Below are 26742 nucleotides of genomic sequence, written 5' to 3'. Positions count from 1 at the left end.
TGAGGGGAAATCAAGTCAAGCATGGTATCTACCGGTGTTCGTACACAAAGTCATACAATGACGCAGCCATTCGTGGATTGATTGCTGATTCCCATGTATCCCGAATGTCTTTCGCCAAATGGGACACCCGAGTCCTTTGCATGAGTACACATGAGGTGTACTTCGTTACTGTTGACATGTTGACCAACCTGCCTGTGTGACATTCAACGAATTCTTTCTCGAGTCAGAGATGCAGGATTCAGGATTCAGGATTGCGATCACGAATTCAATCTTATGATTGTTCCTAGACATAGCCGACAAACAGGAGAGAGGGATCATTATAGAACATGGAATATCGTAAATCAGGATGCATGAGGGGATGCATAAGGTCATCCCCAGACCATGGGAGCAGGTATCAGAGTGAAAAACTAGTATTTCAACATGAACACATCAAACTAAGCCGTAAAGCTTCTAAACCAACGCCAGCAATGCCTTCGTATCATTCAATGGCGCAAATAGCAAGATGAAAAGGAAATAAAACAGAAAAGCACTTTTGTCGCTATCCCTTCCCAGTAGTCTTTGTTGCGGCGTTCTCCAACGCCGTATATCTCCACTCGTATTGTGCCATTGCTCTTTTATCACTTGCAGAGCGACCTTCGTTCTTGCCAGCCAAATCCTTTGTGCCCTGCATCTGTATTTCCCATCCCTTGAGGATTCGAGCCTGGGCTTCCGCGATCGAAGTCAGATTCGAGTTCTGAGAGGCCATTCGTTCGTCAATCGTGGCATGATACGATAGTTTGGCGCGGAAAAGAGCCATCTCGCATTCGTCGTACTTGATTCCTTTTGCCTCGGGCACCATGTTGTCTTGTGTAGTCCTTGGTGGCATCTTGGACTGGACCACGAGCGAAGGGGAAAGGTTGTCGATGTAGCAGGCAACAAACTAGATTTATAGCTCTGTTTTGGCAACGGAATGTGGGAGTCTGGAAGGAGCGAAGAGAATATGCACGGTATTATATTCAAACAAAGTATGTATATATGTCGAAAGATGAAGCGAGTGATTCGATGCCACGCCTAGAACCTGAAGCAAACATATAAATATGGCGAAAGGAAGGGCTGCAAACTAAGAACCAAAAAGAGCTAGGGAAATGCAAGAGAAATCTCCGATTGATTATATCATAACGAGATCATACTCACCGTCATTATCGAAAGAAAACATCGCCCCTCTAATACCCGACGTGCCGGATGTATCACACTCAATTCCCCCTCAACGCGCAGAAAAGGGGGCATGGCCACAATTGGACCATCCCAGAAAGAGAAGGAGATCAAAAGACACATGCACATACACATATAGGAGCATCTCAACAAACCCTAACGGCTTCTTCACGCCAAAACTTTGTATTCGTGCCTCTAACAACGGTACTCGAAGTATGGCGCTGCGCATCCCGTGTTGAGCGGCGATGACCCGTTTGCTTTTTGGCGACAGTGCCATCTGTCTCGTGATGAGAAGCCGAGCCAATCAATCTGGGCTCCCGCCTTGTCTGGCGCTTTTAGTGTAAAAGCTATGGTGACACCATGTTTGAATCGCCAGACCGCACAACCGGACGTGCATGACTCTAGGAATTTTGCTGGAAGGGTCATCAATCGGCAGATGCAGTCCCGTCTCGGTCCGTATGGCCGTGCGCGCATCTCTGTGTATCAAGATCTGTAGATGAGACGATATCTGTATATTGTGTGTACTCCGTACATTTACGTATTCTTCTATATCTCGATGCCTATAGGACAGATGACTGTTTGCATCAAACCATCCGATCCGGATTGTCTTCAGCTGAGAGACAATCAAAAAGAAGTTTAGCATTTCTATACCATTGCCACGAGGGTCAATGGGAGGCGAGTACCGGATTACACGAAAATAGAGTTGATGTAGCCTGCCCGTCATTTCCACTTTACCTGTCCTCTCTCTCCTCCATGCTCTTCATGAAGATCTCAATATCGACTATTGTTCAGGAACCTTCGGTATCTGCAGAGAAGAGCTGGAATCTCCTAGTCAATGTCACTTGTATCGATACGGTGTCTGGCCCAGGCTCTAAGTAATTGACAATTCTCCCAACACCATTGGCCTTTTCTCTACTATAACCAGTGACATACATCTTCAGTTCAAATAAAAAAAAGAAAAAGCAAGGCCCCATGAACCAACCGAACTATATTTCTCAGCCACATAGTCTCTTTTTGTCTCTTTTTTGGCTTGCGTCACCATCCAATTCTTCCAAGGATAACCGTATTAGGGCTGCAGAGCACCCACACCGGGTCATCTGTGACACTACAGAACTGCAGGAAGCCCGTTGACCGTTTTATTTCTATTTTTCTTAACAAAGCACATGATAGCAATAGAAGGGTCAAACTATCGGAATAGTCTCCCTGTTAACAAGAGGCTACAAAAAGGGATCAGAGTGCAAAAGGTCCTAACTCGGTACCTGATTTGTTTGTGCGACGCTGCAGGCCGACACGTAGGGGACCTATGGTAATTTAATACTGGACTGGTGGCGATGAGTCTCGGAGAAAAAAGTGATTCCATAAGGTACCTAGGTATCCCAACGGGAAATGGGCTTGAAGAAGGTCTGGGCCCTTTTAGGGCTCGCGAGATCATCTGATATCAACCAATTTGTAGATCTCACCTTAAATCTGAACTCAACACCATCCTTTTACGAAGTTGGTAGGGGTGCAAAATATTTCAAAGCTGTTTCTGATGTCTCATATACGTTTGAGAAGACAGAGGACGGAAACCGTGTAACAGAACAAGCACCTCTCCGACGGGTAGGCACAGTGTCGGGTCCGACGCGTTTCAACTGTTCCACTTGTGCATTTATCTTGATCTATGTGTAATGTTGGGGAGAGGCCTGCAACTTGTCTACATTCATCATTGATTCGGAAACGACAGCTCTAAAGTTTTGCTTTTAATCTAGAGCTTGGAGCTGAAACAATGACGGGAAGTATACATCAAATCATATTTTCTTCTCCCCTTAATAAAACAGCTTCTCTGCTACTGAATGTTCAACGGTCCGCACTGCCCTCTTCATCCCGGCCCGCCGCCGCCCTCGCTTTCTTGGCCTTCTGGATATCCAACGACATCTTCACCGGGTGGACTCCCGGGGTCTCAAACACCGTGTTGATCTCCTCCAGAGACAGACCGCTAGTCTCTGGGAATAAGAACCACGACAAGACCAGCTGGATCGAATTGTACACGATATACACGACCCAAATCTTATACCCGACCTTCGCAATACCGACGCTAATTCCGTAAGTCTGCGCGGCGCCGGCACCTCCCTGGATCAGACCGTAAAGACCCATTCCCTTGGCACGAAGTGGTAGGGAGAGAATTTCAATCGGATACAAGTTGTGCATGGTCGCCACAAATGTCGCTGAGAAGGTCTGGTAAAGGAAGATCCAGAGAATGCTCAGCGCCGCCGTCGCTGTAGTGGCATGGATACTGTACTGCCATGAGGTGATAGTCGTAGCCGTTTGGAAAACAATCATGCTGATAAGACCGATAAAGATCATGGTTCGTCTGCGGAACTTATCGATTATAAGTGCGCCAACGGCCGTAAAGACGAAATAGACTGCGGTGGTGCCCATGTTGATACCGAGTTGCTGCTTGTCGCCGTTGATGCCGAGTTGCTCTAACGAAGGAACCAGCTAAAAAAAGTTATTAACGACTTAATAAGGTATCCTTCTGTCTAATCACTCACATAGTACGTGATAATACCACCTCCATTCCACTGCTGGAAGAGCGAATACAGAAACAGAACCAGCAGTCGAAAACGGGCTGTCTTGGTGAAGAAGACCCGATAGTCCCAAGCGGCCCTGTAGCCCGTCTGGTCGTTCTCAAGAGACTCTTCAATCTGTCTTACTACGATGTCGACAATGGGCTGATTGAGGTCGGTGCTAGTGGTGTGGTACTTGGCGATGACTTCCTTGGCCTTTTGGCGATCGCCCTTCAAGACATAATAACGGGGCGACTCGGGAGTTAAAAGGTATATCCCCACGCACACTATAGTGGGGAATAAAGCCTCGAGTATGAGGGGAACACGCCAGGAGTTGTTACCAGGCAACTCGGTAAGTCCAATCATGGCACCCAATATACCAAGACTCCCTACTTGGAAACATGCCCCGAAAAAGCCGACCATAAGACCACGCAGATGTATAGGCGAAATCTCGCCGATATACTGAGAGCTTGACATGAGCGAAGTGCCGAAGCCCATGAAGAACCGACCGGCCATGAACATCGGCAGGTTCGTGGCGAGACCTTGCATGAGAGATGCGAAGATGACAATGGCGTTGCCGGCGAAATTGATTCCACGGCGACCGATCACGTCCGCCAAGCCCATGAAGGGTGCTCCGCAGACGATACCAATCTGCATCAGAGAATTGATCAAACCATATGTGCCACCACTGCTCTCGAAACCGAAGTAGTCATGCCATTGACTCAAAGCATTAACACCGCTGATGACTCCCCAGTCGATTCCAAAGCCAGCTTGGTTGCAACCATGAATAAACATGATGAGACCCAGACGGACTCCGGTCCATGACCGCAGAGTTAGAGAATCCTTGGACAACTTCCATAGGTCCTCTTCTGTCACCCGTGCCAGGGCAATCTCCTCAATATGTTCCAGATCTTCGCTCTTGTCCAGTTTGGCCTGTACAAAGGCAGTATCCGAGGTCATTGTTGCGTTTGGGGAGCTCGATCGAATGAACTTGAAAGAGTAGAGAAATATGGGTCTATGACCCTTGAGCTGTAGTCAAGTCTGAGCTAAGAGCGGGGATATGCCGGGGTATTTCTGCTTCGTTGAAGCCATCTCGAGAAGCTAGGGGGCGACGAACTAGCGGTCGGCATCAGGGATGTTATCAAGCGGCCTATTTCGCCACGGAGAAGACATGAGCTTGTATGTAGATTAGCTCGTGGCGTGTTATATCTGCCAGGATGGACAGCGATTGGTGACTGATGGGGGTCACGTTGTACATTTTGTACGCCAATTTCTGAATTGCCTTTCCTCGCCATGTGTCTTAATTTCCCACCAGTGAGATGCGAGTGCGGGGGAAACTATCGTCGGGTTGACTGGGATATCGGATCTTTCACCAATGTTAGTCTGGAGTGGCCGCGTCGACCCCAGATCAACAAAGAAAATGATAGTCTTGGGGGGAGAACAGCCGGGGAAAGGGTTAGAGCTGGCGCTTTGCAGAATTACCCGGACTCCTTTGCATTTGGCAAATCAAGTCGGTTTCTTGAATTATTCCGACAATCTCTAGCTCCTTTGACTTACCTGACTCGGGGTCTCTCAGCCCGTTCTGCTCAAAACTGGCGGTTGACGGACCGAACTGCCGCCTTTTCCCCCAGGACTAGTCCATATTGATACATCAACCCAATACATACCAGCAGACCAGACGCATTAAATATCATTGGAAATGTCGGAATTATGGTACCAGCAACCTGCGGAGGACTGGAATTCAGCCCTACCAGTCGGGAATGGCCGCCTAGGCGCCATGGTGTATGGACGCACCGACACCGAAATGCTACAGCTCAATGAGGATTCAGTTTGGTATGGAGGACCACAAGATCGCAATCCGCAGGACGCCCTCGAGTATCTCCCGCGCTTGAGAGAGGCTATACGCGCGGGAAATCATGCCGAAGCTGAGAAGATCGCCAAGCTGGCGTTTTTCGCTAACCCGAGCAGCCAGCGGAACTATGAGCCGCTGGGAAACCTGTTCCTGGATTTGGGACATGACCCCAGTCAGGTTACAGGCTATCGACGCTCGCTGGATCTCACAAGTGCTACAGCGCATGTCAGTTATGAGTACCAGGGCGTTCGCTACGAACGTCAAGTCCTCGCCAGTTACCCAGACGATGTGATTGCGATCAGAATGTATTCGTCGAGCAGGGCTGAGTTTGTCGTTCGCTTGACGCGCATGAGTGAGTTGGAATTTGAAACACACGAATGGCTTGACGACGTCAGTGCTACTGGCAACTCTATTACCATGCATGTCACTCCTGGGGGCAATAACAGTAATCGAGCGTGCTGCATGGTATCAATTCGTTGCGATGGTGCTGACAGTACAATTACCAAGATTGGAAATAATCTGGTGGTGAACTCCAGTGATGCACTGCTGGTCGTTGCGGCGCAAACTACATTTCGACACGAAGACGTTGATCAGCGAACAAAGCAAGATGCAGAAAATGCCTTGGGCTTCCCTTTGGAGGATCTTCGCGCCCGTCATGTTGCGGATTACCAGTGTCTGTACAACCGAATGGAATTGCAACTTGGGCCGGACTCTCCTGAAATCCCAACTGACCAACGTCTAAAGTCTTCTCGAGACCCGGGGCTCATTGCACTCTATCACAACTACAACCGCTATCTTCTGATATCGTGTAGTCGGGATGGACATAAATCACTTCCTGCAAACCTCCAAGGTATCTGGAACCCATCCTTCCATCCGGCATGGGGCTCCAGGTTCACCATCAATGTTAATCTTCAAATGAACTACTGGTCTGCAAATATGTGTAACCTATCAGAGTGCGAACTTCCTCTGTTTGATCTGCTGGAGCGCATGGTTGAACCTGGCAAAGTTACAGCCAGGATCATGTACGGATGTCGAGGATGGACAGCCCATCCGAACACTGATATCTGGGCTGATACAGCCCCCTTCGATCGATGGATGCCGGCAAGCATCTGGCCTCTGGGTGGAGCCTGGCTCTGCTACCACATTTGGGATCATTTCCGATACACAGGCGATCAAAATTTCCTTCGTCGGATGTTCCCTACCTTACATGGATGTGTGGAGTTTCTCCTCGACTTCCTGATCGAAGACGCCAATGGTGAATACCTTGTCACCAGTCCGTCTACTTCTCCGGAGAACTCGTTCTACGACGGCAAGGGACAAAAAGGCGTATTATGTGAAGGCTCAACGATCGATATCCAAATCATTGATGCTATTCTGGACGCCTTCCAATCCTGTGCAAAGAGTCTCGGTCTCGAAGACGCCCTTCTTCCAGCAGTTCAAGCTACAAGGTCCCGCATCCCGCCTATGCGAGTCTCTCCTGCTGGGTATCTACAGGAGTGGGCCAGCGACTACGCCGAGGTCGAACCCGGACACCGTCACACGTCCCATCTATGGGCCCTACACCCCGGGAATGCAATCACGCCAGCACAAACTCCCCAGTTAGCAGAAGCGTGTGGGGTAGTTTTACGTCGACGTGCGGAACATGGTGGCGGCCACACTGGCTGGAGCCGTGCGTGGCTGCTTAACCTACATGCACGTTTGCTCGAAGCTGAGGCATGCAGCGGGCATCTGGACTTGCTCTTATCTAGATCGACTTTGCCCAACCTATTGGACAGCCACCCTCCATTCCAGATTGACGGCAACTTTGGTGGTGGGGCGGGCATTATCGAAATGCTGGTCCAATCCCACGAGCCTGGGGTAATTCGCATCCTACCAGCGTGTCCGAAGGACTGGACTGGATCGATCCGGGGAGTGCGGGCGCGCGGAGGGTTTGAGCTACAATTTAATTTCGAAAATGGCCGTGTTGTAGGTGGAGTGACTATACTTTCGGAGCGTGGAGAGACTGTGGTTGTTTACTTCAACGAGGTACAAGTAGAGATTACTGGTGGTGGTGAGCATAAGATCAACTAGATGTTGCACGTCTTATAAATCTACTTATTTTAATACTCAATAACTATTCTTTGAATATCTCAACTTACTTTTGTACTTTTGTACTCCCAAATCCCTGCGCTTCCTAAACCACCACGGAGCAAACACCCGCACATCCCACGGGATAAATTGAAGCGAGCAATAAATTATCCGGATAATATCTTTGCGGGGAAATGCCTTTGCGGGGCATATTCAATGAGAGCTCGAAGCTAAGAAAATAAATTGTCAACTTGTCGCAATTCCACCAGTCTCAACACAGTGCCAACACAGCAAGATGGATTTGAACTCAGTGCAAGATCTCAAGGATGTGCTCCGGCCTGACTTCTTCCACGGCTACGCTACAGCAGCAGCCCAAATAGAAGGCGCCTGGAACAAAGACGGCAAGGGCGTATCCATCTGGGATACATTCGGCCACACGCCGGGCAAAATCGCCGATGGAAGCACAGCCGACGACGCCGTCCGAGCTTACGACTTCTACCGGGAGGATGTAGCGCTCATGAAGTCCTACGGCGTAAATGCCTACCGCTTCTCCCTATCCTGGTCCCGTATCATCCCCCTCGGAGGCCGCGATGACCCCGTCAATGAGCAAGGTATCAAATTCTACTCCGATCTCATCGACGAACTCCTCCGCAATGGAATAACCCCTTTCATCACTCTCTTCCATTGGGATATCCCCCAGGCGCTGGAAGATCGATACGGTGGCATGTTGAACCAGGACGCCTACACGCCGGACTTCGTGCGCTATGCCCGCGTCTGCTTCAAGCGCTTCGGCGACCGCGTCAAGCACTGGATCACATACAACGAGCCTGGCGTCTACACCCTCGCCGGCTATGCAGCGGGTGTGCACGCGCCAGGCAGATCGTCCTTCCGTGAGCGCAACGCCGAGGGAGATTCCTCCACCGAGCCGTTTACCGTCGCGCACACCGAGCTCGTTTCGCACGGCCATGCCGTGCGCTTGTACCGTGATGAGTTTCAGCCTCAGCAGAAGGGTACTATTGGTATCACACTGCACGGAAACTGGTCTGAGGCGTGGGATGAAGAGGACCCGCGCGACCAGGAGGCTGCAGAACGTGCGCGCGAGTTTGAGATTGCTTGGTTTGCGGATCCGTTGTACAAGACGGGTGATTATCCTGCGTCGATGCGGGCGCAGCTCGGTGACCGGTTGCCGAAGTTCACGGAGGAGGAATCGAAGCTTGTGTTTGGGAGCTCGGATTTCTATGGCATGAATAGCTACACGACTTTCTTTGTGAAGCATACGACGTCTCCACCTGATATCAATGACCACAAGGGTAATGTGGAGATCTTTGATGAGAATAAGCAAGGTGTGTCTCGTGGAGAGGAAAGTGATACCCCGTGGCTGCGGGCGGCGCCCGGGGGATTCAGGAAGTTGTTGAATTGGATCTATAAGCGATACCAGATGCCAATTTACGTCACTGAAAACGGTACCACCGCCAAGGGTGAAACTGGCCCCACGCCTGAGGTTCTTAATGACGAGTTTCGCATCAAGTTCTTTGAGGGCTATGTCGGCAATGCGTTGGCGCGGGCTGTCAAGGAAGACGGAGTTGATATCCGGTCTTACTTTGCTTGGACATTCACTGATAACTGGGGTAAGTGGCTTTCCTTCGTATACATAATGCGTAACTAACCTTTTATAGAATGGGCTGCTGGGTATGCAGATCGCTTCGGTTGCACATTTATCGACTTTGAGTCCGAAGAGAAGACCCGATATCCCAAACAGTCTGCCTATTACCTGGATAAGTTGTTCAAGCATCTGATTAAGGATGCGTAAGTGATTTGCATGAGAAGATACATAGGCTATATAAATGAAATTTACGAGTGTTGTCCATGGATATATTGTTGGATTGAACTAGCAATCCCCCGGGGCCGCCTATACTATTGCCAATGTAAGCTCTGGTCTGGATATTCCAAGTGAGACAGCCATCGGATTTCATTTGACTACTGTGTAGCACTATCCTCCCGAGGTCGGTAACATCAGCGCAAAAAGCTTCTATTCGTTGGAGTCTCAAAACATACCTGTCTAGCCGGTTAGGGCAAGTCTTTGCGATGCTCATCAACTCGACCCCGAATGACTCCAACCTCCAACTCAGGGGACTTTCAGCCCGGATGTTCACTCGAGTTAAATAGCCGAGGATAGACTGGGCGTTGATGTATTTGTACTGACATTATACAGAACCAGCATGTCTGAAAACGAGCCAATCAAGCTGGAACTCCAGGGAACTGCCCGAGAAGTACATTCTCCAATATTAACATCTGCATATGACAAGAACTCGCTGACTCAAATACAATTAGATCGGGTTACAGCATGGTCGCGCATTGCGGGAACAAATCCACAGCCAGATATCCATCTACGACACCATGTTCCAGCACACCTCAAATCTAGCCTGGAAGGATGTGCGCGAAGTCGCAGCTGAATTTCAAGTCACGCTCCAGAACCTGACGCCCCATTTATTTATGGAGATGGAGGGTATCGCCGAGGGCGCCGGGTTAGATGTGCTTGACATAATAGCACTCAACTGCCGAAGCGAGATATCTCTAGGACTATTCTCCGATGGCTGCACGTCACTATGCTGGAAGAAAGGCGAGACCACGCGAGTGCTCTCACAGAATTGGGACTGGACGACGGTTGTCAAGAAGAACCTAGCCATGGTATCGATTGAGCAGGTCGGAAAACCTACCATCTATATGGTTACCGAGGTCAGCACATATGTACCCCAGTGTGCGTCTATAGCCTGACATGTAATTAACTATTTACAGGCAGGAATCGTCGGCAAGATTGGGTTCAATAGCAACGGCGTCGGAACTTGTCTCAATGCCATCCGCGCCAAACCGATGATTAGCAGCAAGGTCCCGATCCACGTTGCGCTTCGGTTGTGCCTGGAGAGTACATCTGTCGACAATGCCGTGAAGACCCTCGAGTCTCTGGGCGGTGTCGCCTCTGCTGGGCATATCCTTTGTGCGGACAGTACAAAAGCCCTGGGACTTGAACTATCGCCCGTCGGAGACAAGCATATCCCCGAGGATGCATCGGGGGTCATTGGCCATACCAATCACTTCCTTGAGAATCGTTATGTGAATGAGCCGCCGTGGCTGTCTGGGTCACCTATCCGGCTCAAGCGGCTGGAGGAGTTGACGCAAGGGCTAATTCAGGATGGTGTGCAGGGCGATGCTATTACCCCTGACTTGCTGCGAGAACGTATCTTCTCTGACACGTACAACCATCCCCAGTCAATATGTTGCGATGAGGATCCGTCGCGCCATATCTCGAATAGGAGTAGTTCTTTGTTCAACATTGTTATGAACTTGGACTCGAAGAATCTGGGAGCGGAGGTGGTATTTGGCCGGGTTGGGTCTGGAGGGGAAAGGGCCTGTGTTGACAATCCCCTGGTGAATGTCATGAAAGACGGCTGAATATAGGCTTGGATCTGTGTCTGGCACCACAAAGAAGATGATACGCCTTTGTGCTGGAGTTTATTCTTTATTCATTTAATATCATATATAATTTTGCTATGATTCGGATATAAAGAATCCGATAATAGTCATTGTTGCTTTGTATCTCTTTGACCAAGTACTCGATCAGATCTATGCAAAGATATAAAGGAGGCTGCGTGCACCATCTTCACGAGCATCATCATCCACCAACTACTCCATCTTCAAGTATTCAGCTCAAAAGCCACTACCCAAAAACCTCAACCATTAAAGGCCCCAGGTAAGCCTCATAATTCACACTACCCTATACCACTTAGTTCCCACCGAAACCATGTCTGGACGCGCTTTCCACGGTACGTACGAAGAGGAGCGCCGCTACTTCATGACCACACTGCATGCCCAGATTGACATTCTCAAGGACAACCACAAGGGTAGCCGGAAGATGGTCATCAGGTCTCTGGATCTTCTTCTTCTGCGAATCGCGGGCCTAAGAATGTCCGGACAGGCTCGTTATAACCACGACAACCCTAATTGGACAGCTAAGTGCAACAAGCTCTATGAACGGGTACAATATTTCAGAGATACTCTGGACAAGGACCGAAGCAGCACCTCCAGAGTCGCCGATGATATCGAGAGTATGATGATCTTTTTGGACTTTTGTGTCCCTGCCGATATCCAGTACAGGATTCAGCCGGATCGAGGTGACCGCAGTGGTGCCCCGTCGCCTGAGCCTAGGCGTTGATTGTTTAGATGTATAGATCAATAAAGTGATTCAGTTAGGATTTCCCAGTGTATACGAACTGTAGTATCAGAATAGGAAGAAGGCCACGTATTTGTGAAACTCACCATTTAATTAGAGTAACGAGTTAACAAATCAACGCTCAAATCCAAATATTTTCTTTTTCTCCGCCAGTTCAGCTCGATAGAATCCCACATTCCAAGGTTTTCAGCTCCCGGGAATATGCGGATGTCGCCCGAACGTCATTGAGATCGACGATCACGAATAATCCCAAAGTAATCAGGACTTTGTGATTCGTACAGATTAATATATCGAAAAAGCAAAGAGATGCAAGGGTTATTGGCCACCGCCCTCGCTCTCTTTGTCTACCCTTTTCCCTGACTTGTCTCCTTATGAGCATCACTCAAATCTCCCCATAATGGCCTCCGCGACAGGAATTCCACAAGATCACCCAGCGACTATTGAAGCGCGTGAGGATGAGCCTCTACTGGGCCGTCCAGGCGATGTCACACAAAAGCCCGACGAGATCATTTATCGAAACCTCTTCACAGGTGAGCACGAAAGCCTCTGATCGGACCCCACGACTGACTCCAGACTCAGGAACAGCAAGTGTAGTGCAAGCAGGAATTTGGATTGTGAGCACATCATGAAACTATTCCGAATATAAGAGACAACTAACAAACCGCACAGCTAGCGGCGTTGGTCTGGCAGGGCATCTTATCCCAGCCCCTCTCGTTGTTCACCCCGCATCCGGTAAGGAGCTACGAAACATCTCAAGATATCCCCAGCACTAACCGCATATTCAGCTGCTCGGCATCTCTGCACTTCTTCTTCAAGTCCAAGCCGCTCTCATTTTGCAACCAACCGCCACCCCTCAACAGAAATGTACCGGTACACGCATCCACTACTCCCTTCAACTACTCAGCGTGGTCCTTTTTGTAACTGCCTTTGTTATTATCGAGGTTAACAAGGGCTCTCATCCTCACCTTGTCTCTCCTCACGGCATTCTTGGTCTGATTACTTACATCACTATTATTCTGCAAGCGGTGGTCGGTATCATCCAATACTTTGTGCCGGTCACCGTCCTCGGTAGTGTCGACGCCGGGAAGCGCATTTACAAGTATCATCGCTGGAGTGGCTATGTTTTGCTACTGCTGGAGATGGCGACTGTCATCGCAGCAACGCAGACTACCTACAACGTGATGGCGATTCATATTCCTCTATGGGGTGTACTTGTCGCTGCTGTTTTGATTCTCGCTGGTGTAGGTGCGAGGATTAAGAAGCATAAATTGGGGCTGTGAGATGAGGGTTGCGAGAGGATCTTAAGAGTACTGCACATCATTGACAACCCGAATATATGTGATCCAATGCGAATGGAGACTTGCCAGCCGTGCATTGGAGCAGTATACCAGAGTGAGTCCGCTCAAGACAGGCTGACAGCCTCATATATGAAACATCTGCTCGGTAACCTATCTCCTGAATTATCCAAACTGAGGTCAATTCTACCAAGTTAACGCCATATACTTCACTTGAAATGTGACGAGAGAGGGGAGAAGGTGTACTCTGAAAGATATTAGCATCGCCATCTTCTGTTATAGATCAGGTACAAGCCTTATACACCCTTCGCACTCGACTCATACATATCTTCATTGGTAGTATACGACAAGGTATATGTACCTATGCGAATACGCTGGTATGGCCTTAGTATCTTTGTTTGAGTAGTCTTCTTAGTAGTCTTTTTAGTACTCTTAGCTATTTCCTTGGATATAATTGCTTCTAACGTATGTAGATTTTCGTCCCTTTATTGGTATAGCTAGAACGATAAAAATTAGCTGTCAAGACCTATCAAGACCTATGCCACGTACTTTTCATGTCCAACCTTGCTATATCTATGCTTTCATAACTATTTCCTGCGCAAAAAATCGGTGATACTAGTCCCTAAAAGCCCTGTTGTCGCATGTTGGAGCAACTGCAGATCCTCCGAAAAGGGCTAAGGCGGGAGATCCACCACATTGCCCGTTCTCTTCTCTTCTTTCCTCCCCAACTCCAATGGCGCTCACTTCATATATCTGCTTTAATTGCAGGAATTCATATGGATTGAAAGCATCTCTGCGCAATTTCTCCTCCGCCCGACGCAATCGCGACATCTTGCGACCCGCGACAGCTCCGAAGCCCACGCCGGACGTCAAACACATCCGCCAGAATGCCGACCTCTACGCACAGAACTGTGTAGATCGCAACTATGCAGGCCACGCCGGATATCCCTCGAAAATTCAACAATTATCAGAGGAGGCTAGACAGCTCGATCATGACCTGAAAACGCCTCGGTCCCGCATCAAGCAACTAGAAAAGACCATCGCTAAGCTACACTTTGCGACACGGCAAGATACAGATGGAAACACCAACGACAAGGGCCTGAGCCCAAGCGAGGAACTGGCCGAACTGAAGTTAGAAGCTCAGCGCTTAAAGGACGACTCGCAGTCCATGACAGAACGCAAAGCAACCTGCACAGAAGAAATAAACCGACTAGCCCTCTCCCTCCCAAACCTCTCATCTCCATTCACACCCATCGGACACGACCCAGCTCTCGTACAGTACATCAACTTCAACCCCGAAGAACCTCCAACCTGGACCCGCCAATCGCAAACCGAGCTCCAAGCCCGGTCGCACGTCACAATCGGCACCGAGCTCAACCTCCTCGACTTCGCCAGCTCAGCCACAACAACAGGATGGGGCTGGTACTTCCTGATAAACGAAGGTGCAATGCTAGAACAAGCACTGATCCAGTACTCCCTGAGCATAGCACGACGCCGAGGCTGGAAAACCGTCGCCCCGCCCTCAATCGTCTACTCCTACATCGCCGAAGCATGCGGATTCCAGCCACGCGACCAGCACAACGAGCAGCAGATCTGGTCCATCGAGCAAAACGACCGCGACAAAAACACCAAACCCCAACGCTCGCTAACCGGCACCGCCGAGATCCCCCTAGCCGCCATGTACGCAGGCCGCGACATCAACGCCTCCTCGCTACCGATCAAGCTGGTCGGCGCGAGCCGCTGCTACCGCGCCGAGGCGGGCTCCCGCGGCGTCGACACGAAGGGCCTGTACCGCGTTCACGAGTTCACCAAGGTCGAGCTGTTCGGCTGGACGGATAGCGTGGAGGGCGTCGGCCCGACCTCGGACGATCTGTTCGCCGAGTTGTTGGATATGCAGATGGAGATCCTGACGGCGCTGCATCTGCCCTGTCGTGTGCTGGAGATGCCGAGTGGGGATCTCGGTGCTAGCGCGACGCGCAAGAGGGATATCGAGGCGCTCTTCCCGTCTCGGCTGCGCGCGCCGTCGGGTACGGCTGCGCCTGTTGATTCTGAGATTCATCATCTGGAGTCCGCTTGGGGGGAGGTGACTTCTGCTTCTATCTGTACGGATTACCAGAGTCGGCGGTTGGCGGCTCGGGTGCGTGGCGGTGGCGCTAAGGAGTCACGGTTCCCGCATACGGTTAATGGGACTGCTATGGCTGTTCCGCGTGTGCTGGCTGCCATCTTGGAGAATGGGTGGGATGCTGAGCGGGGTGTTGTTGTTATTCCTGAGGTTCTGAGGCCTTGGATGGATGGGATGGAGAGTATTGGTCGGAGCTAGATGGGAAGGGCTGAGGGATTGTTCTTGCTCTCCTCGTGGTGACGCTGTATATTATGTACTTTAAGGAATTCGTGGATATACACTTCATATGTTAAGAGTCTGTTTCATTTGCGTTACCTGTAATACAGGATAGGTGGTTTATCATCATGAATCTTGCATTGCAATGCCTGTGATCTTTTGGTATCTCTAGAAACATAGACAAAAATGAGGTCTTCAAAGAACCCCAGACCCTCCTTATTGGGGGTAGAGCAGAGTATTAAATAAAAGCAGAATAGAACAGAACAGAACAGAACAGAACAATTCGGGGCAGAGCCATTTCATGACTTCGTGAACACATGAATCAGAAACAAAAACAACATAAATCAAGTAAACATCACATCATTGCAGATCACAGAGACAGGAGTACAATCTGATATCTTTCGTCAGACAAGACCAGCAGCCTGAGAAAGAAACGCGCATATAAGAAGTTAAAAAAAAAAAAAAAAAAAAAAATTACCAAACGCCGTCAAGAACACCGACTAGGGTAGGTATATCCAAAAAGATGATGATTAGGGCACAGTGTAAGCCAAATAGATAGATCCCAAGAAGTTGTCAGGCTCATTTCCAAGGTAGATCTATATCTTCAACGCGGGTGCAAGTTAGATATGGCAATCCCGACGGAGTATTCTCACGAGGACCAACGGTGCCAGTAGTTGTTTGGTCCGGACTTTTCAGCTCCAACTCGAGGAAATTACGCATCAGCGGCTTGACAATATCCCGTGCTAGCCGTTTGATCTCATCCATCTTGCGCTCGAAGCGTTTCAGAGTCTCGCGCGTGTAAAGCGAGCCAGAAGAAGACGTAGGATGGAGCTTGAGGAAGCGCTTTAGCTCGTCATGGGGCAGGTATGCCTGCGCGGACGAGGAACCGATCAATCTAAATATGCGCGCAGACGGGTCTGGGGAGGTAGTTGATCGCGACGGACTTGTTGGGTGTGACGCTGATGCGGTAGGCGGGACGGGACCATCGCTTGGGCCCGAGTTTTTAAGGATAGGAGCTGGCGGTGGCGTGGTGCTTTCTATCAGCCACTGACGGAATAGACATACGGCGAGCCAGTCCAGGTATGCATTTGAGGGGCCGACACGTTCGCCGCGCGAGGTGGTTAGGGATAGGCGCAGGAGCTTGGATTCGACGCGAGCTTTGAGCTCGTCGAGATCTTCTACTTTGTCTTCGATTAGATCTAGGAGTGAATCTGGTAGAGGCGCGTAGGAGCCGTTTCGCAGGCTTGGTAGGGCGGCGGGCCACTGGCCGACGACATGGATCAAGGCTTCGGAAAAGATTACCCGGCTGCGAGCGAGATATCCCAACTTCAGGTAGCTGGGCGGGTATTTAGCGATCTGTTTGAATAATCGAGATCCAAAGCCGAGTAGGTGGTGGTCCACGCGGGGCCCTGTCACTGGAAGCGCGTCGTACATATCCGCCAATGCAAGGAGGGATTTGCACTCGGTATATGCCGAGGCGATGTTGACACTGTTGATAATAGGGGCATGGTTGTAAAATATTCGTAGTAGATTGTCATAGTCACGTATTAAGGGATCGACCGCGACAGCGTGTTCCCCTGTCTGCGGTAGATTCGCTACCGACTGCATCCCTGCTAGGTTCGCCATAGATCGAAAGAAGCCTGCCTGGGCGTTGGACGGTTTGGTCATCGTTGGAGGGAATGCGGCTTGGTCGCCACTGAACATAGGGTCATAGGTTGGTCGCTATTTCAACACGCGACATTAGCATTGTTCGCAAAGATGGGATTATGCGACGCGCCAGCGCAAGGCGTACCTTTTGCACAAGGATCGGCTCTTCATCCTCCGCGCGATTCTCCCAATCAAGTTCATACCGCCAGCGTCTCTTTTCTCCTGGGCGCGCCGAGTGCCCACCGTTATCAGACGGTGCTAGTGTTGACCCGTTCGAGAAATCATCATCCTCGCTCAGTCGCGACAGCGTCCCCTCCGGCTTAGATGGACACAAAGCCATTTGGCGCGACCAATCCGCATTGGTGCTCGCCTCAAAGAAGCCCGAGCATTGCGATAATATCAATTTGTGGAGGAGATAACGCCTTTCCTGCGATCCGGCGCGGATCACGACCTCGGTGTCACCCGTGTATGTGAAGATAGGGAAATCGTTCGGGGAGGGATGCGACGAGCCACCATGGTGCGAGCGACCGGAACGATGTCGTCTGCTTGAGGGACGCGATACTAGGGAAGCGGTACTTTGGGCGGTTGTGCGATCAACGATTTGAGCTTGGGAGACCATTTCTGAGGATTTGTTGACATATGCGAGCCGGGGGGTGCTCAACACCTGTCAGCATAAGAGGGCGTCATCCGAGACCGAGGGCGGAAATTGGAGATTATTGTAAAAGAGGAAGGACAAAGAGATAAAAAGAGAGTATAAAGGGAATAGCGGAAGAAAGAGAAGAAGGGAAGAGGAAGAGGATGAACTCCGAAGGCGTTCCCCGCCAAAAACGAAGTCGAAGTAAACAGAGTATACAACAGTAATAGAGTCATACAAGGTCATAAAGGGGTAAAAAAGATATAAAAAGATATAATAGATCCTAGAAAGGTCCCCTTTCTAACAGAATTCAGTTAGAACTAATACAATAGGAATATTAATAGATCTACTCCGTACATATGAATGTATCATGATCAATGTGGGATGCCGCAAGCAGCTGAATTCGAGAAAGGGCCATGAAAACATAAATAGTCTCTTGGGCTTCATAGATTAGTCCTAGGTAGTATTAAATTCAATACTAATATACTACATAACATAGAATATCTACTCTCTACTACTATAAAATACTCGACCTCGGTGCTTTTCCTCTCTTCTTTGCCCTCCACTTTCTCTCCTTTTGGCCCCGTCTCCAGTTTCTTGTTTCTTTTTTGTTTTTCTTTACTTCTATTCTCTTCTTTTCTTTCTTCTAAACTTCTTCTTCTTCGTCTTCTTTCAAAAAATTACTTCCTAATCCGGAAATCAATCAGGTGGACTCGGGAGTATACGGCTTGACCACCCCTATACGAGGGCTTTTATTGCGACGCTCTCCTCCACTTCCTCGACGCCCAACCCCCGCGATCCTCAAAAAATCTGGCCCTGGACACGTCTTCCCGGGACAGCTTCTATAGCTGTCCCGATCTGTCATCACTGCAGATAACATCAGTGCCTGCAGATTTTGACAGCGACGTGAGAACCGATCCATCTCCTTCGCCCCCTCCTTCCTTCACGTCTGCCCCGCACAAAAAACGTTCCAAAACCAAATCAGTCTCGAGGAAAGCGCGTGGTGTCATCGGTAAAGTCCGAGCATTCCAGCGGATCGCTGCCGCCAAGATGGCGCATCCGACTATCAAGATCGACACCAGCGTCCCAGCGACCAAGCGCGGACTGCCCGAGAATGACGACGCGGGCCTCGATATGCTCGCGGATCAGGACAACCCCAAGTTGGAAGCTGGAAATACCGAAGATGTTCCACCGTTCCTGTGTCAATCTGTCTCGGGTGAGTGAGGGGTGCATAAACGCCTGTCGGAGAAATACAACCTGCACGTGGAATGTGACTGACCGCTTCCTTATGCAGAGATCCATGACAAGTTTGAGGATCTGGAATGGATGCAGCGCACACGTCTGGCCGAGGGTAATCTGGCCAATGATCTCTTGCATCCCTGGGCCCTGGAGGCAGACCCAAAAGTTAAAGAGAGGAATCGGTACATTAACGTCCAGGCCTTTGCAAATTGTCGCATCCATCTGCGGGTTGCCGAGGGAGAGTGTGATTTTATCAACGCATCTCCGATCACTCTAGAAGACTCGGTGACAGGAGAAGGAAGGAAATACATAGCGACCCAGGTAGGTTGCGCATTCGGTATAAATCATATGCGGTTTTGCTTACCCATTAATCAGGGCCCCAAACTTGGACATCTCGCGGATTTCTGGCACATGGTCTTCCATGAAAGCAAGGAGGTCGGCGTTATCGTGATGCTTACCCAAACTTTTGAAGCGGGCCGGGAAAAGTGCGCACAATACTTCCCATTGGATACGGAACAGGCTTCAATGGTACTATTGGCGGATGAATCGGACGTTCTCTTCGATGAGAGTGGACAAACAGAACCGGGGGTATTGGGAAGAGTTACGTTGCTAGAATCAACTTTCGACGCTAAATCACGATCTGAAATCCGCAAACTCGAACTAGCCATCGGCTCGGAGTCAAAGATTGTCTGGCACTTCCTCTTCGCTGGCTGGGCCGATTACTCCAAACCCGAAGGCAGCGATCGCCAAGCCCTGCTCGACTTGATCAAGTTGTCAGCGTCCAAGTCCAGCCCGGACAATCCACGAATCGTGCACTGCAGCGCAGGAGTTGGTCGGACAGGAACTTTCATTGCGCTTGACCATTTGCTATGCGAGCTAGAGTCAGGACATCTGTTGAATCTGGAACCAGAGGCCGACCCTGTTTTCAAAACCGTCGATCAAATGCGCGAGCAACGGATGATGATGGTCTACAACGAGATGCAAATGCAATTTATCTACGAAGTGCTCCGAGAACAAACCGATCGAAAGCTGGGCAAGATTACGGACTGGAACATGGACTCCCCTAACGGCAGCGAGGAACGGTCTGCGAAAATCGCCAAGTTGAATGACCCGGCGGATTACTTGCCAACTTCCAAGCCGGAGTTGGAAGCTGTCCCAGATCGCTCTCATACGCCGACAAGAAGTCGGTCCGGTACACCGGAGCTTCCTGATCCTGTTAATGAATGACGCCCGCTCAATCCTGGCCTTTTCGTCCCATCTGTGATCATGAAAATTGGACGAGAGGCTTATGTTTATGTTGCATCCCTTCATGGCATCCGGTGTTTATCTGATTTTTAACTTGCGATCATCTCTGAATTATGCCTCGTTTCAACCCCCCTGCTACATATCTTTTCCTTTGCTGTTGAAATACCCCCGTTTTTGTTACTTTGGTTACCATCTTGGATGTAGTTATATTGCTTATTGACTACCATTGTCAGTCTCGCCCTCGAGTCACTGTATATTAGCCAATTGGTGATATTGTATGCTTTGCCAACTGCCTTGAGACGTTCTACCTTCAGCTAGTGACTGTTTCTCTATCATAAGCTTTTTTTGGGGAGATCAGATTTCATTATTAGCATTTTGATGGCTATGTAGCACCTACATATTCCCTGTAAATCCACACCACTGTACAATCCTTTCGAAATTATAAGGAATCCTTTGCAATCTTCGCCTATCACCTGGGGGTGACCATGTGCTTACCCGTGGAAGATCATCCATCCCAGCCAAGCCATAATAGAACAATGTAAACAAAATCAAATAAAGCAAACGCAGCACTGCTAAGCACGAAATCGAGATTGGTATCATACCGACGTGAGACCAAGACATGAAATCCATCATCATAAAAACACAATAGCAAAACAAGATCTGAATGCAGGGCATAGATGCGCCTTTCCGGAGTACAAAGAACACGCCTCGCTCCAGTGAAGGGTAGCCTTAATCAGTACGTTTTGCTACGGCAGGGACTGCAGGCGATTGACCACCAACCGAACCAGCCTCATAGCTGGGAGGAGCAGCCTCTCGCTCAGGACTCGGCGCTTCTTCCGTATCCCAAGTGTCAACTGCATTCTCGTCCCAGTTGTCGACTTCCTGTTCAAGACTCATGACACCGGATTCCTGCGGGCCCATTGCTTCTGAGCCGCGACGGGAATTCCCGGCAACGCCACCGAGCTCAACATCCTCAGCGCCCTCCTCCGTCATGCCATACCGGCTTCGTCGGCGGCGCTCCATCATGCGCCGGTGGTACCAGTTACAAAGTCCGATGGCGCCTAGACTACCGACAACATTGGCGACGATATCGAATAGGTCAAAGTCTCGACCATTTGGAATGAAACCCTGCACAACTTCAGAGCCAATACCAAGCCCTAATGTGCAGACCACGAGGGTCACGTGTAGCGTGCGCCGACGGGTAGTGTCCAAGACCCAGTAAAATACAACTGTGACAAGGAAAAAGGTGACGAGGTGGAGGAACTTGTCATTGGGCTGAAGCTGCGTTGGTATCGTTGAAGAGGTGCTGTGTGGGAGAAGACCGATGTAACCGGCCACGAAGAGCAGGAAGATGAAGGCACCTAAGGGCGGTTAGTTGGGAGATCGCCGGAACCAGAATGGTAAGTCGGCAAAGCTTACCTGCGAAAGGGTAGCGAATGCGCATGGTCGAGAATCAAGTCGGCGAGGGAAAAGTGACAAGAAGCTTTGCAATTCTTTTGTTTTCTGAAGGTGATTGTTTCTGTCTGCGTTTTGGGAGCTGTCAAATGTGGAGGAGTTCGGCCCCAGCTGATGCCTGGTGCGTCATATGCGGAGCAATGGGGATGTTCACAACAACAAGGAAGAGGTGAAAAGCTACAGAATCAAACAAATTCACAGTAAACCCAACAGTAGACCACAGAGAATAATAGTTTGGAATAAGTCAAGATGTGAACAATAGCCATTGATCGCAAGTCGAAATAGTGACAATGAGACAAGATCTGCCGGTTAACTCCGCCTTCATGCCCTGTACTTCATCCCCGTCCAGAGAAACTTCCTATGAAGCTCCCCCGGACCTTCTTCATCAAACCTCTCCGCCACGCTATCATTTTTCGCTGGTCTGACATCTTCAGTCAATTTTACCGGGGGTCTTTTCTATCTCTATGCCTTTTGTCCCTTCTCCGACCCCCGTGTCGCGTCCGATCGGCCCGTAATCCTAATCGCGGAGAATCGAGTCTCGCCCGCCCCAGAACCGGGGTTTTGGAGCGAGCATGTCGCTCGGCCACAACGCCTGGCCTCCGGGCAATATTCGGCCCCCAGATGATCTTCAGGACTCTCCCCGCCCAGTCAATGGTTTGGTGAAGACTTTATCTGGCTCCCGGACGCCGCAAATACGCGGCTCTGTTGGCGCCGAAGCGCCGAACCCCAGCTCGACATCCGAAACCGATATCGCGCCCGAAGAAGACCCGCGCATTGCTCAATTCCGTGAATTGTATCGCCGCAGTGAGGCGAAAATAAGTGCGCTGTTCTCTGGACAATATTCGGAAGATATCCCTGCGGCTGAGGAAACTACTGAGTCGTCCGAAGCTCAACCCGAACGCGTCGATGATGTGCCTCCCCCTTCCACCGCCCCACGCAAGTCGGCCCGAAAGCTCGATGATGATGATTACGATGACTACGACGACGATGACGAAGACGAGGAAATGGACGACGCTGCTGAATCCCCTCTGAAATCCAAGTCCGCTGCTGTATCACACGAACCTAGTGGTGCTGCGCCATTAGCACCCCGTCCCGGTACCTCGGTGTCCACCGCTGCGGATGGAGCTAAGGAGCCAAAGAAGGAAACAATGGAGGATCTCCGGAAGCAACTCGAGGAAGACAAGAAAGCAACGGAGGAGGCAGCCAGAAGAAGCTTCCACACTTTGTTCTACACCCTTGAGAATGATCGGGATGCCATGCTTGATCAACAGCGCTTGGAAGAGTCGGAAAGACAAGTCGAGGCAGAGATATCCGGCCAGGCTAACATGGGCGGCAACAATGCCCCAGGCACTTCCAATGGCTACAGTTCCTTGAGTAATACCAACCTGGGCGCTTCTAGTTTGACTCTGAAAAACCTTATCGCACGCATTGACAAAAAGCGAGACCGGGTGCAGGCATCGGATGCTGAGCTGCGGAGCTTGCTGAGCGAGGTTCGTAAGAACCGCAGTAAATGGGCGAATGAAGACAAGGTTGGCCAGGAAGAGCTCTATGAAGCTGCGGAAAAGGTTCTCAGTGAGCTCAAAGCTATGACCGAACATTCAACTGCTTTTTTGACTCGCGTCAACAAACGCGATGCCCCGGACTATCATACGAGTAAGCGACCCTTTCGACGCATCGCAATGATTTGTTTCATCTACTAACCTCCCACTAGTCATCAAGCACCCGATGGATCTTGGATCAATGACCAAAAAGCTGAAAGGCTTGCAGTATAGATCCAAACAAGACTTTGTCGATGACCTCACCCTCATTTGGGCGAATTGCTTGAAATACAATACCAACACCGAACATCCTCTGCGGAAGCACGCACTTTACATGCGCAAGGAAACTGAGAAGCTTGTCCCTCTCATTCCAGATATTGTCATCAGGGACCGTGCCGAAGTTGAGGCCGAAGAACGTCGACTCCAGCTTGCCGATAACGATGGTGCCGAGGAAAGTGACGATGAGCCCATCATGTCCTCGCGGGGTAGAAAGGCTCCTGGCAAGAAGACTTCCAAAAAAGGAACAGCGCCTTCCCGTAATACTCCCAGCCCTGCCAGGGCCTCCAGCACTCAGCCAACTGCGCCAGCCCGCGCAGATTCGGACGCTGCCGGTGAAGCTAGTCAAAATGGATTTTCCACACCACCTCCTGGATCTAACACACCATCTGACCCTGCTGGTTCAGGAGCGATAGCTACAGCGAGCCAGGATGATATGGATATCGACGGTCCGAGTACGTCGACAACTGCTCTTAGTGCCATGTCAGTTTCGGGCGGCGTAGAACCGGAAGACCCCGAGTACAAAGTGTGGAAGCAAGTTACCAAGAAAGATAGAGCGCGCGTTGCGGCGGAGCGACATCGTCTTCTCCGGGGAGACAAGCTCAACTCCGAGGAACCCGCTTTACTCAGAAGTAAAGCTGGCATGCGCCGATGGCTTCGACACCAGAAACAAGCTACTATCGAAGCTGACAAGTCTCGTGACGGGGAATCTCAAGCCATGGAACCCGAGGCCGCAGGCGAAAGCCTTGCAGAAGGTATTGAGGTGGAAGAAGACCAGATGCTGCCTTATTATTATGATGTCATGTCTGGTGTTCCTGATCTTCCTGAGCGGCTACTCTGGAAGGAAGACGCGCAAGGCAATGTTGTCGATGCCTCTGAAGAGTACCTTCGGATGCTTCCCAAAGGCCATTTCATCCAGCCAGATAGCAAATTGACCCGCAAGATGAACTCGAACATGCGGCAGATGCAAGAAACTCGCAAGATCTGCTCAAAGATTGGCATCGTCAAGCAGATGCAGCTTCAATCACAGGTAAGCGAGCTGATTACTCTGTTATGATCTGAGCTCTCAGCTGACTTTCCTCTAGATGTACCAAAATCAGTTCCAAAAATATCAACCCGAGCCATTTCTCGAGCAAGACATCGAACCACATGTCATGAACGATAACGGCCCTGTCATTGCCCCCTGGGCCTGTAGGGCAGCATTGCAGCGCTCAGTGGCTAAAATTTTCTATCACACTGGCTTCGAGGAATACCAGCCATCTGCTCTTGAGGCGGTTACAGATATTGCCGCCGACTTTTTCCAGAAACTGGGCGCCACCTTCAAGTCTTATATGGAAACACCAAAGGTTCCTGCCACCGAGTCAAACGAATCTTCACCTTCAGTCACCGAGTGGAAGCCTGCATACACTCGTTCTGAAATTGTCCTACACACCTTGTCTTCTGTGGGGATCCAAATAGATGAACTGGAGTCCTACATCAAGGACGATGTGGATCGTCTGGGAACCAAGCTCACCACTGCTCATGATCGCCTCAAGTCTCTCCTGACGGAACTCCTTCGACCCGCCCTTGAAGGCGGCGAAGACGGCTCAAACGCGTTTGCCGATGGTAGTGAACAGTTTGTGGGTGGTGACTTTGCTGAGGATATTGATGAGGATTTCTTCGGCTTCAAGGAACTAGGCTTGGATCGAGAGTTCGGCCTTTCCACGCTCAGTGTGCCCTTGCATCTGCTTCAAAATCGGATGTTCAATGCAGCCAATCCTCAAAACACGAGTGTTTCGCCGACCGTTACTCTTTTCGCTCCGCCTCCCCCATATGCACGCATTTCAACGGACAACTTATCTCGCCAGATTGGACTCCTACAGGACTTCTTCAAGGGCAAGCTTGAGGCAAACAATGATGAACCTCTTGTGGAAGACCTGGAGCTGCCCCCTAAGCAGCGTCCCATGGCAATCAAACCCCGCCTTCCCGCCTCTGGCAAAATCCCCCAGGCTAGTCTGCCGGGTCTTTCATCGAGTCCGCAAAAGCGAGCCGCTCCACCGATGGCATCCAAAACTGGCGGTTCAGAGCCAAGTAAGAAGAAATCCAAGAAGAACAGTGGCGTGGCCCTCGAAATGCCCAACTTCAACCCTGATGGCGAGGGTGACCAAGCAACTGGTGACCCGGCAACAAATGCTGATATGAAGACCGAAGAAACCGGCCTCGTTGATGGCGCCGGTGAATCCATGACCAATGGAGCATGAGAAAGGCCTATGGTTGACTACAAACATGGTCCTATGCTTTCCTGAGCAACCGCCTCTTGCGTGGCTTTCTTTGCTTTTGCATACCTGTCTACATTTTTATCCGATATCCAATATCTGCGCCCCGTGTCCCACGACACAACCAAACAGAGTTTCCTGTCCCCTTGGGCACGATACAGTTGGCGAAGAGGGAGCAGCAATAGGAGAATATTGGGCCATTGAGGGACTGTATTTTTTTTGACCCCCCCAAATTTGCAGCGATACATTATCCAGTCCTTGTATTTTATCGGTTTTTCCTGCTTTCCTTCTTTTCTGTCCTTGGAAAGACAAAGTGGATGCCCCATTTTAGTCTCTTTGTATCATAGCGTCCCTCGATGGGACTTTTCATTTCTCAGCAGAATACCTACTCAGATTTATCCAATTCAGACCTATATTTGTGTGGCTTGTGTCTTGCTCTTGGGTATCAGCTAAACAAAGATCAATAGTGAACTAGAACGTAGATTCCTGTCAAAGTCAGACCATATTCCCTAATTAGGCGTAGTTCCTTCTAGTTCCTTCTTATATCACTTGAATCACTTTCTCGACTCTCCGTCACCTTTGATATTTACTCAGGTATTTCCTTCCTTTTATCTTAAGTGTATCAACTGCACAATAAAGTAAAATATGAAAGGCGCTTTTTTTGGCATTTTCTGAGTTAAAAACATGGGAAAGAAATATGAAACTACCTAGGTAATTCGTGAACTGAGGATCAATCAGCCTTCGGTATTCAATCGGTCAAGTCGTCAGAGACAACCACCCATAAAAACCAGGTTGAGATCGAGCGTAACGATAAAAAAAAAAGCAAAGTCCATAAGATACAAACAGAAAGAAGTGTGGCTCATTCAGCATTTCAAGACCAGCCTCGAGCATGCAACTGGCTTTTGTGAACAGCCACTGCAGCCCTACTGCTTAGAT

At 49.9% G+C, this 26742-nt stretch overlaps 11 protein-coding genes across 11 annotated transcripts; 7 read left to right on the top strand and 4 right to left on the bottom strand.

The window, feature by feature from the left end:
• Positions 1-538: 538 nt before the first annotated feature.
• On the bottom strand, positions 539-865 carry N7489_009058 (uncharacterized protein; the record flags this gene model as incomplete). The annotated part of the gene is made up of 1 exon (XM_056714808.1): positions 539-865. One exon carries the CDS (start codon positions 863-865, stop codon positions 539-541), a length of 327 nt encoding a protein of 108 aa, XP_056562430.1.
• A 2162-nt stretch (positions 866-3027) lies between these two features.
• N7489_009057 (putative MFS sugar transporter protein) lies at positions 3028-4697 on the bottom strand (the record flags this gene model as incomplete). The annotated part of the gene is made up of 2 exons (XM_056714807.1): positions 3028-3669; positions 3723-4697. 2 exons carry the CDS (start codon positions 4695-4697, stop codon positions 3028-3030), a joined length of 1617 nt encoding a protein of 538 aa, XP_056562429.1.
• Positions 4698-5436: 739 nt separating this feature from the next.
• N7489_009056 (glycoside hydrolase family 95 protein) lies at positions 5437-7659 on the top strand (the record flags this gene model as incomplete). The annotated part of the gene is made up of 1 exon (XM_056714806.1): positions 5437-7659. One exon carries the CDS (start codon positions 5437-5439, stop codon positions 7657-7659), a length of 2223 nt encoding a protein of 740 aa, XP_056562428.1.
• Positions 7660-7951: 292 nt separating this feature from the next.
• N7489_009055 (uncharacterized protein) lies at positions 7952-11106 on the top strand (the record flags this gene model as incomplete). Its single annotated transcript, XM_056714805.1, has 5 exons — positions 7952-9284; positions 9333-9462; positions 9869-9926; positions 9988-10392; positions 10453-11106. 5 exons carry the CDS (start codon positions 7952-7954, stop codon positions 11104-11106), a joined length of 2580 nt encoding a protein of 859 aa, XP_056562427.1.
• A 349-nt stretch (positions 11107-11455) lies between these two features.
• Positions 11456-11866, top strand: N7489_009054 (uncharacterized protein; the record flags this gene model as incomplete). Its single annotated transcript, XM_056714804.1, has 1 exon — positions 11456-11866. One exon carries the CDS (start codon positions 11456-11458, stop codon positions 11864-11866), a length of 411 nt encoding a protein of 136 aa, XP_056562426.1.
• Positions 11867-12281: 415 nt separating this feature from the next.
• Positions 12282-13164, top strand: N7489_009053 (cytochrome b561 domain-containing protein; the record flags this gene model as incomplete). The annotated part of the gene is made up of 4 exons (XM_056714803.1): positions 12282-12414; positions 12464-12498; positions 12554-12616; positions 12670-13164. The coding sequence occupies 4 exons, from the start codon at positions 12282-12284 to the stop codon at positions 13162-13164; spliced, it is 726 nt and encodes a 241-aa protein (XP_056562425.1).
• Positions 13165-13912: 748 nt separating this feature from the next.
• On the top strand, positions 13913-15499 carry N7489_009052 (putative serine--tRNA ligase DIA4; the record flags this gene model as incomplete). Its single annotated transcript, XM_056714802.1, has 1 exon — positions 13913-15499. One exon carries the CDS (start codon positions 13913-13915, stop codon positions 15497-15499), a length of 1587 nt encoding a protein of 528 aa, XP_056562424.1.
• A 597-nt stretch (positions 15500-16096) lies between these two features.
• On the bottom strand, positions 16097-17783 carry N7489_009051 (uncharacterized protein; the record flags this gene model as incomplete). The annotated part of the gene is made up of 2 exons (XM_056714801.1): positions 16097-17239; positions 17310-17783. 2 exons carry the CDS (start codon positions 17781-17783, stop codon positions 16097-16099), a joined length of 1617 nt encoding a protein of 538 aa, XP_056562423.1.
• Positions 17784-18848: 1065 nt separating this feature from the next.
• Positions 18849-20264, top strand: ptpB (tyrosine protein phosphatase PTP1; the record flags this gene model as incomplete). Its single annotated transcript, XM_056714800.1, has 3 exons — positions 18849-19014; positions 19093-19358; positions 19413-20264. The coding sequence occupies 3 exons, from the start codon at positions 18849-18851 to the stop codon at positions 20262-20264; spliced, it is 1284 nt and encodes a 427-aa protein (XP_056562422.1).
• A 747-nt stretch (positions 20265-21011) lies between these two features.
• Positions 21012-21726, bottom strand: N7489_009049 (VanZ family protein; the record flags this gene model as incomplete). The annotated part of the gene is made up of 2 exons (XM_056714799.1): positions 21012-21643; positions 21702-21726. The coding sequence occupies 2 exons, from the start codon at positions 21724-21726 to the stop codon at positions 21012-21014; spliced, it is 657 nt and encodes a 218-aa protein (XP_056562421.1).
• A 583-nt stretch (positions 21727-22309) lies between these two features.
• N7489_009048 (SAGA histone acetyltransferase complex subunit SPT7) lies at positions 22310-25791 on the top strand (the record flags this gene model as incomplete). Its single annotated transcript, XM_056714798.1, has 3 exons — positions 22310-23390; positions 23449-24581; positions 24637-25791. The coding sequence occupies 3 exons, from the start codon at positions 22310-22312 to the stop codon at positions 25789-25791; spliced, it is 3369 nt and encodes a 1122-aa protein (XP_056562420.1).
• Positions 25792-26742: the final 951 nt, after the last annotated feature.

The sequence above is a fragment of the Penicillium chrysogenum genome, assembly GCF_028827035.1.
Source record: "Penicillium chrysogenum strain IBT 35668 chromosome Unknown utg000005l_segment0_segment0, whole genome shotgun sequence".
NCBI classification, from domain to species: Eukaryota; Fungi; Ascomycota; class Eurotiomycetes; order Eurotiales; family Aspergillaceae; genus Penicillium; species Penicillium chrysogenum.
The sequence above is the reverse complement of the archived record's forward strand: the minus strand, read 5'-3'. Positions and strand labels throughout refer to the sequence as shown.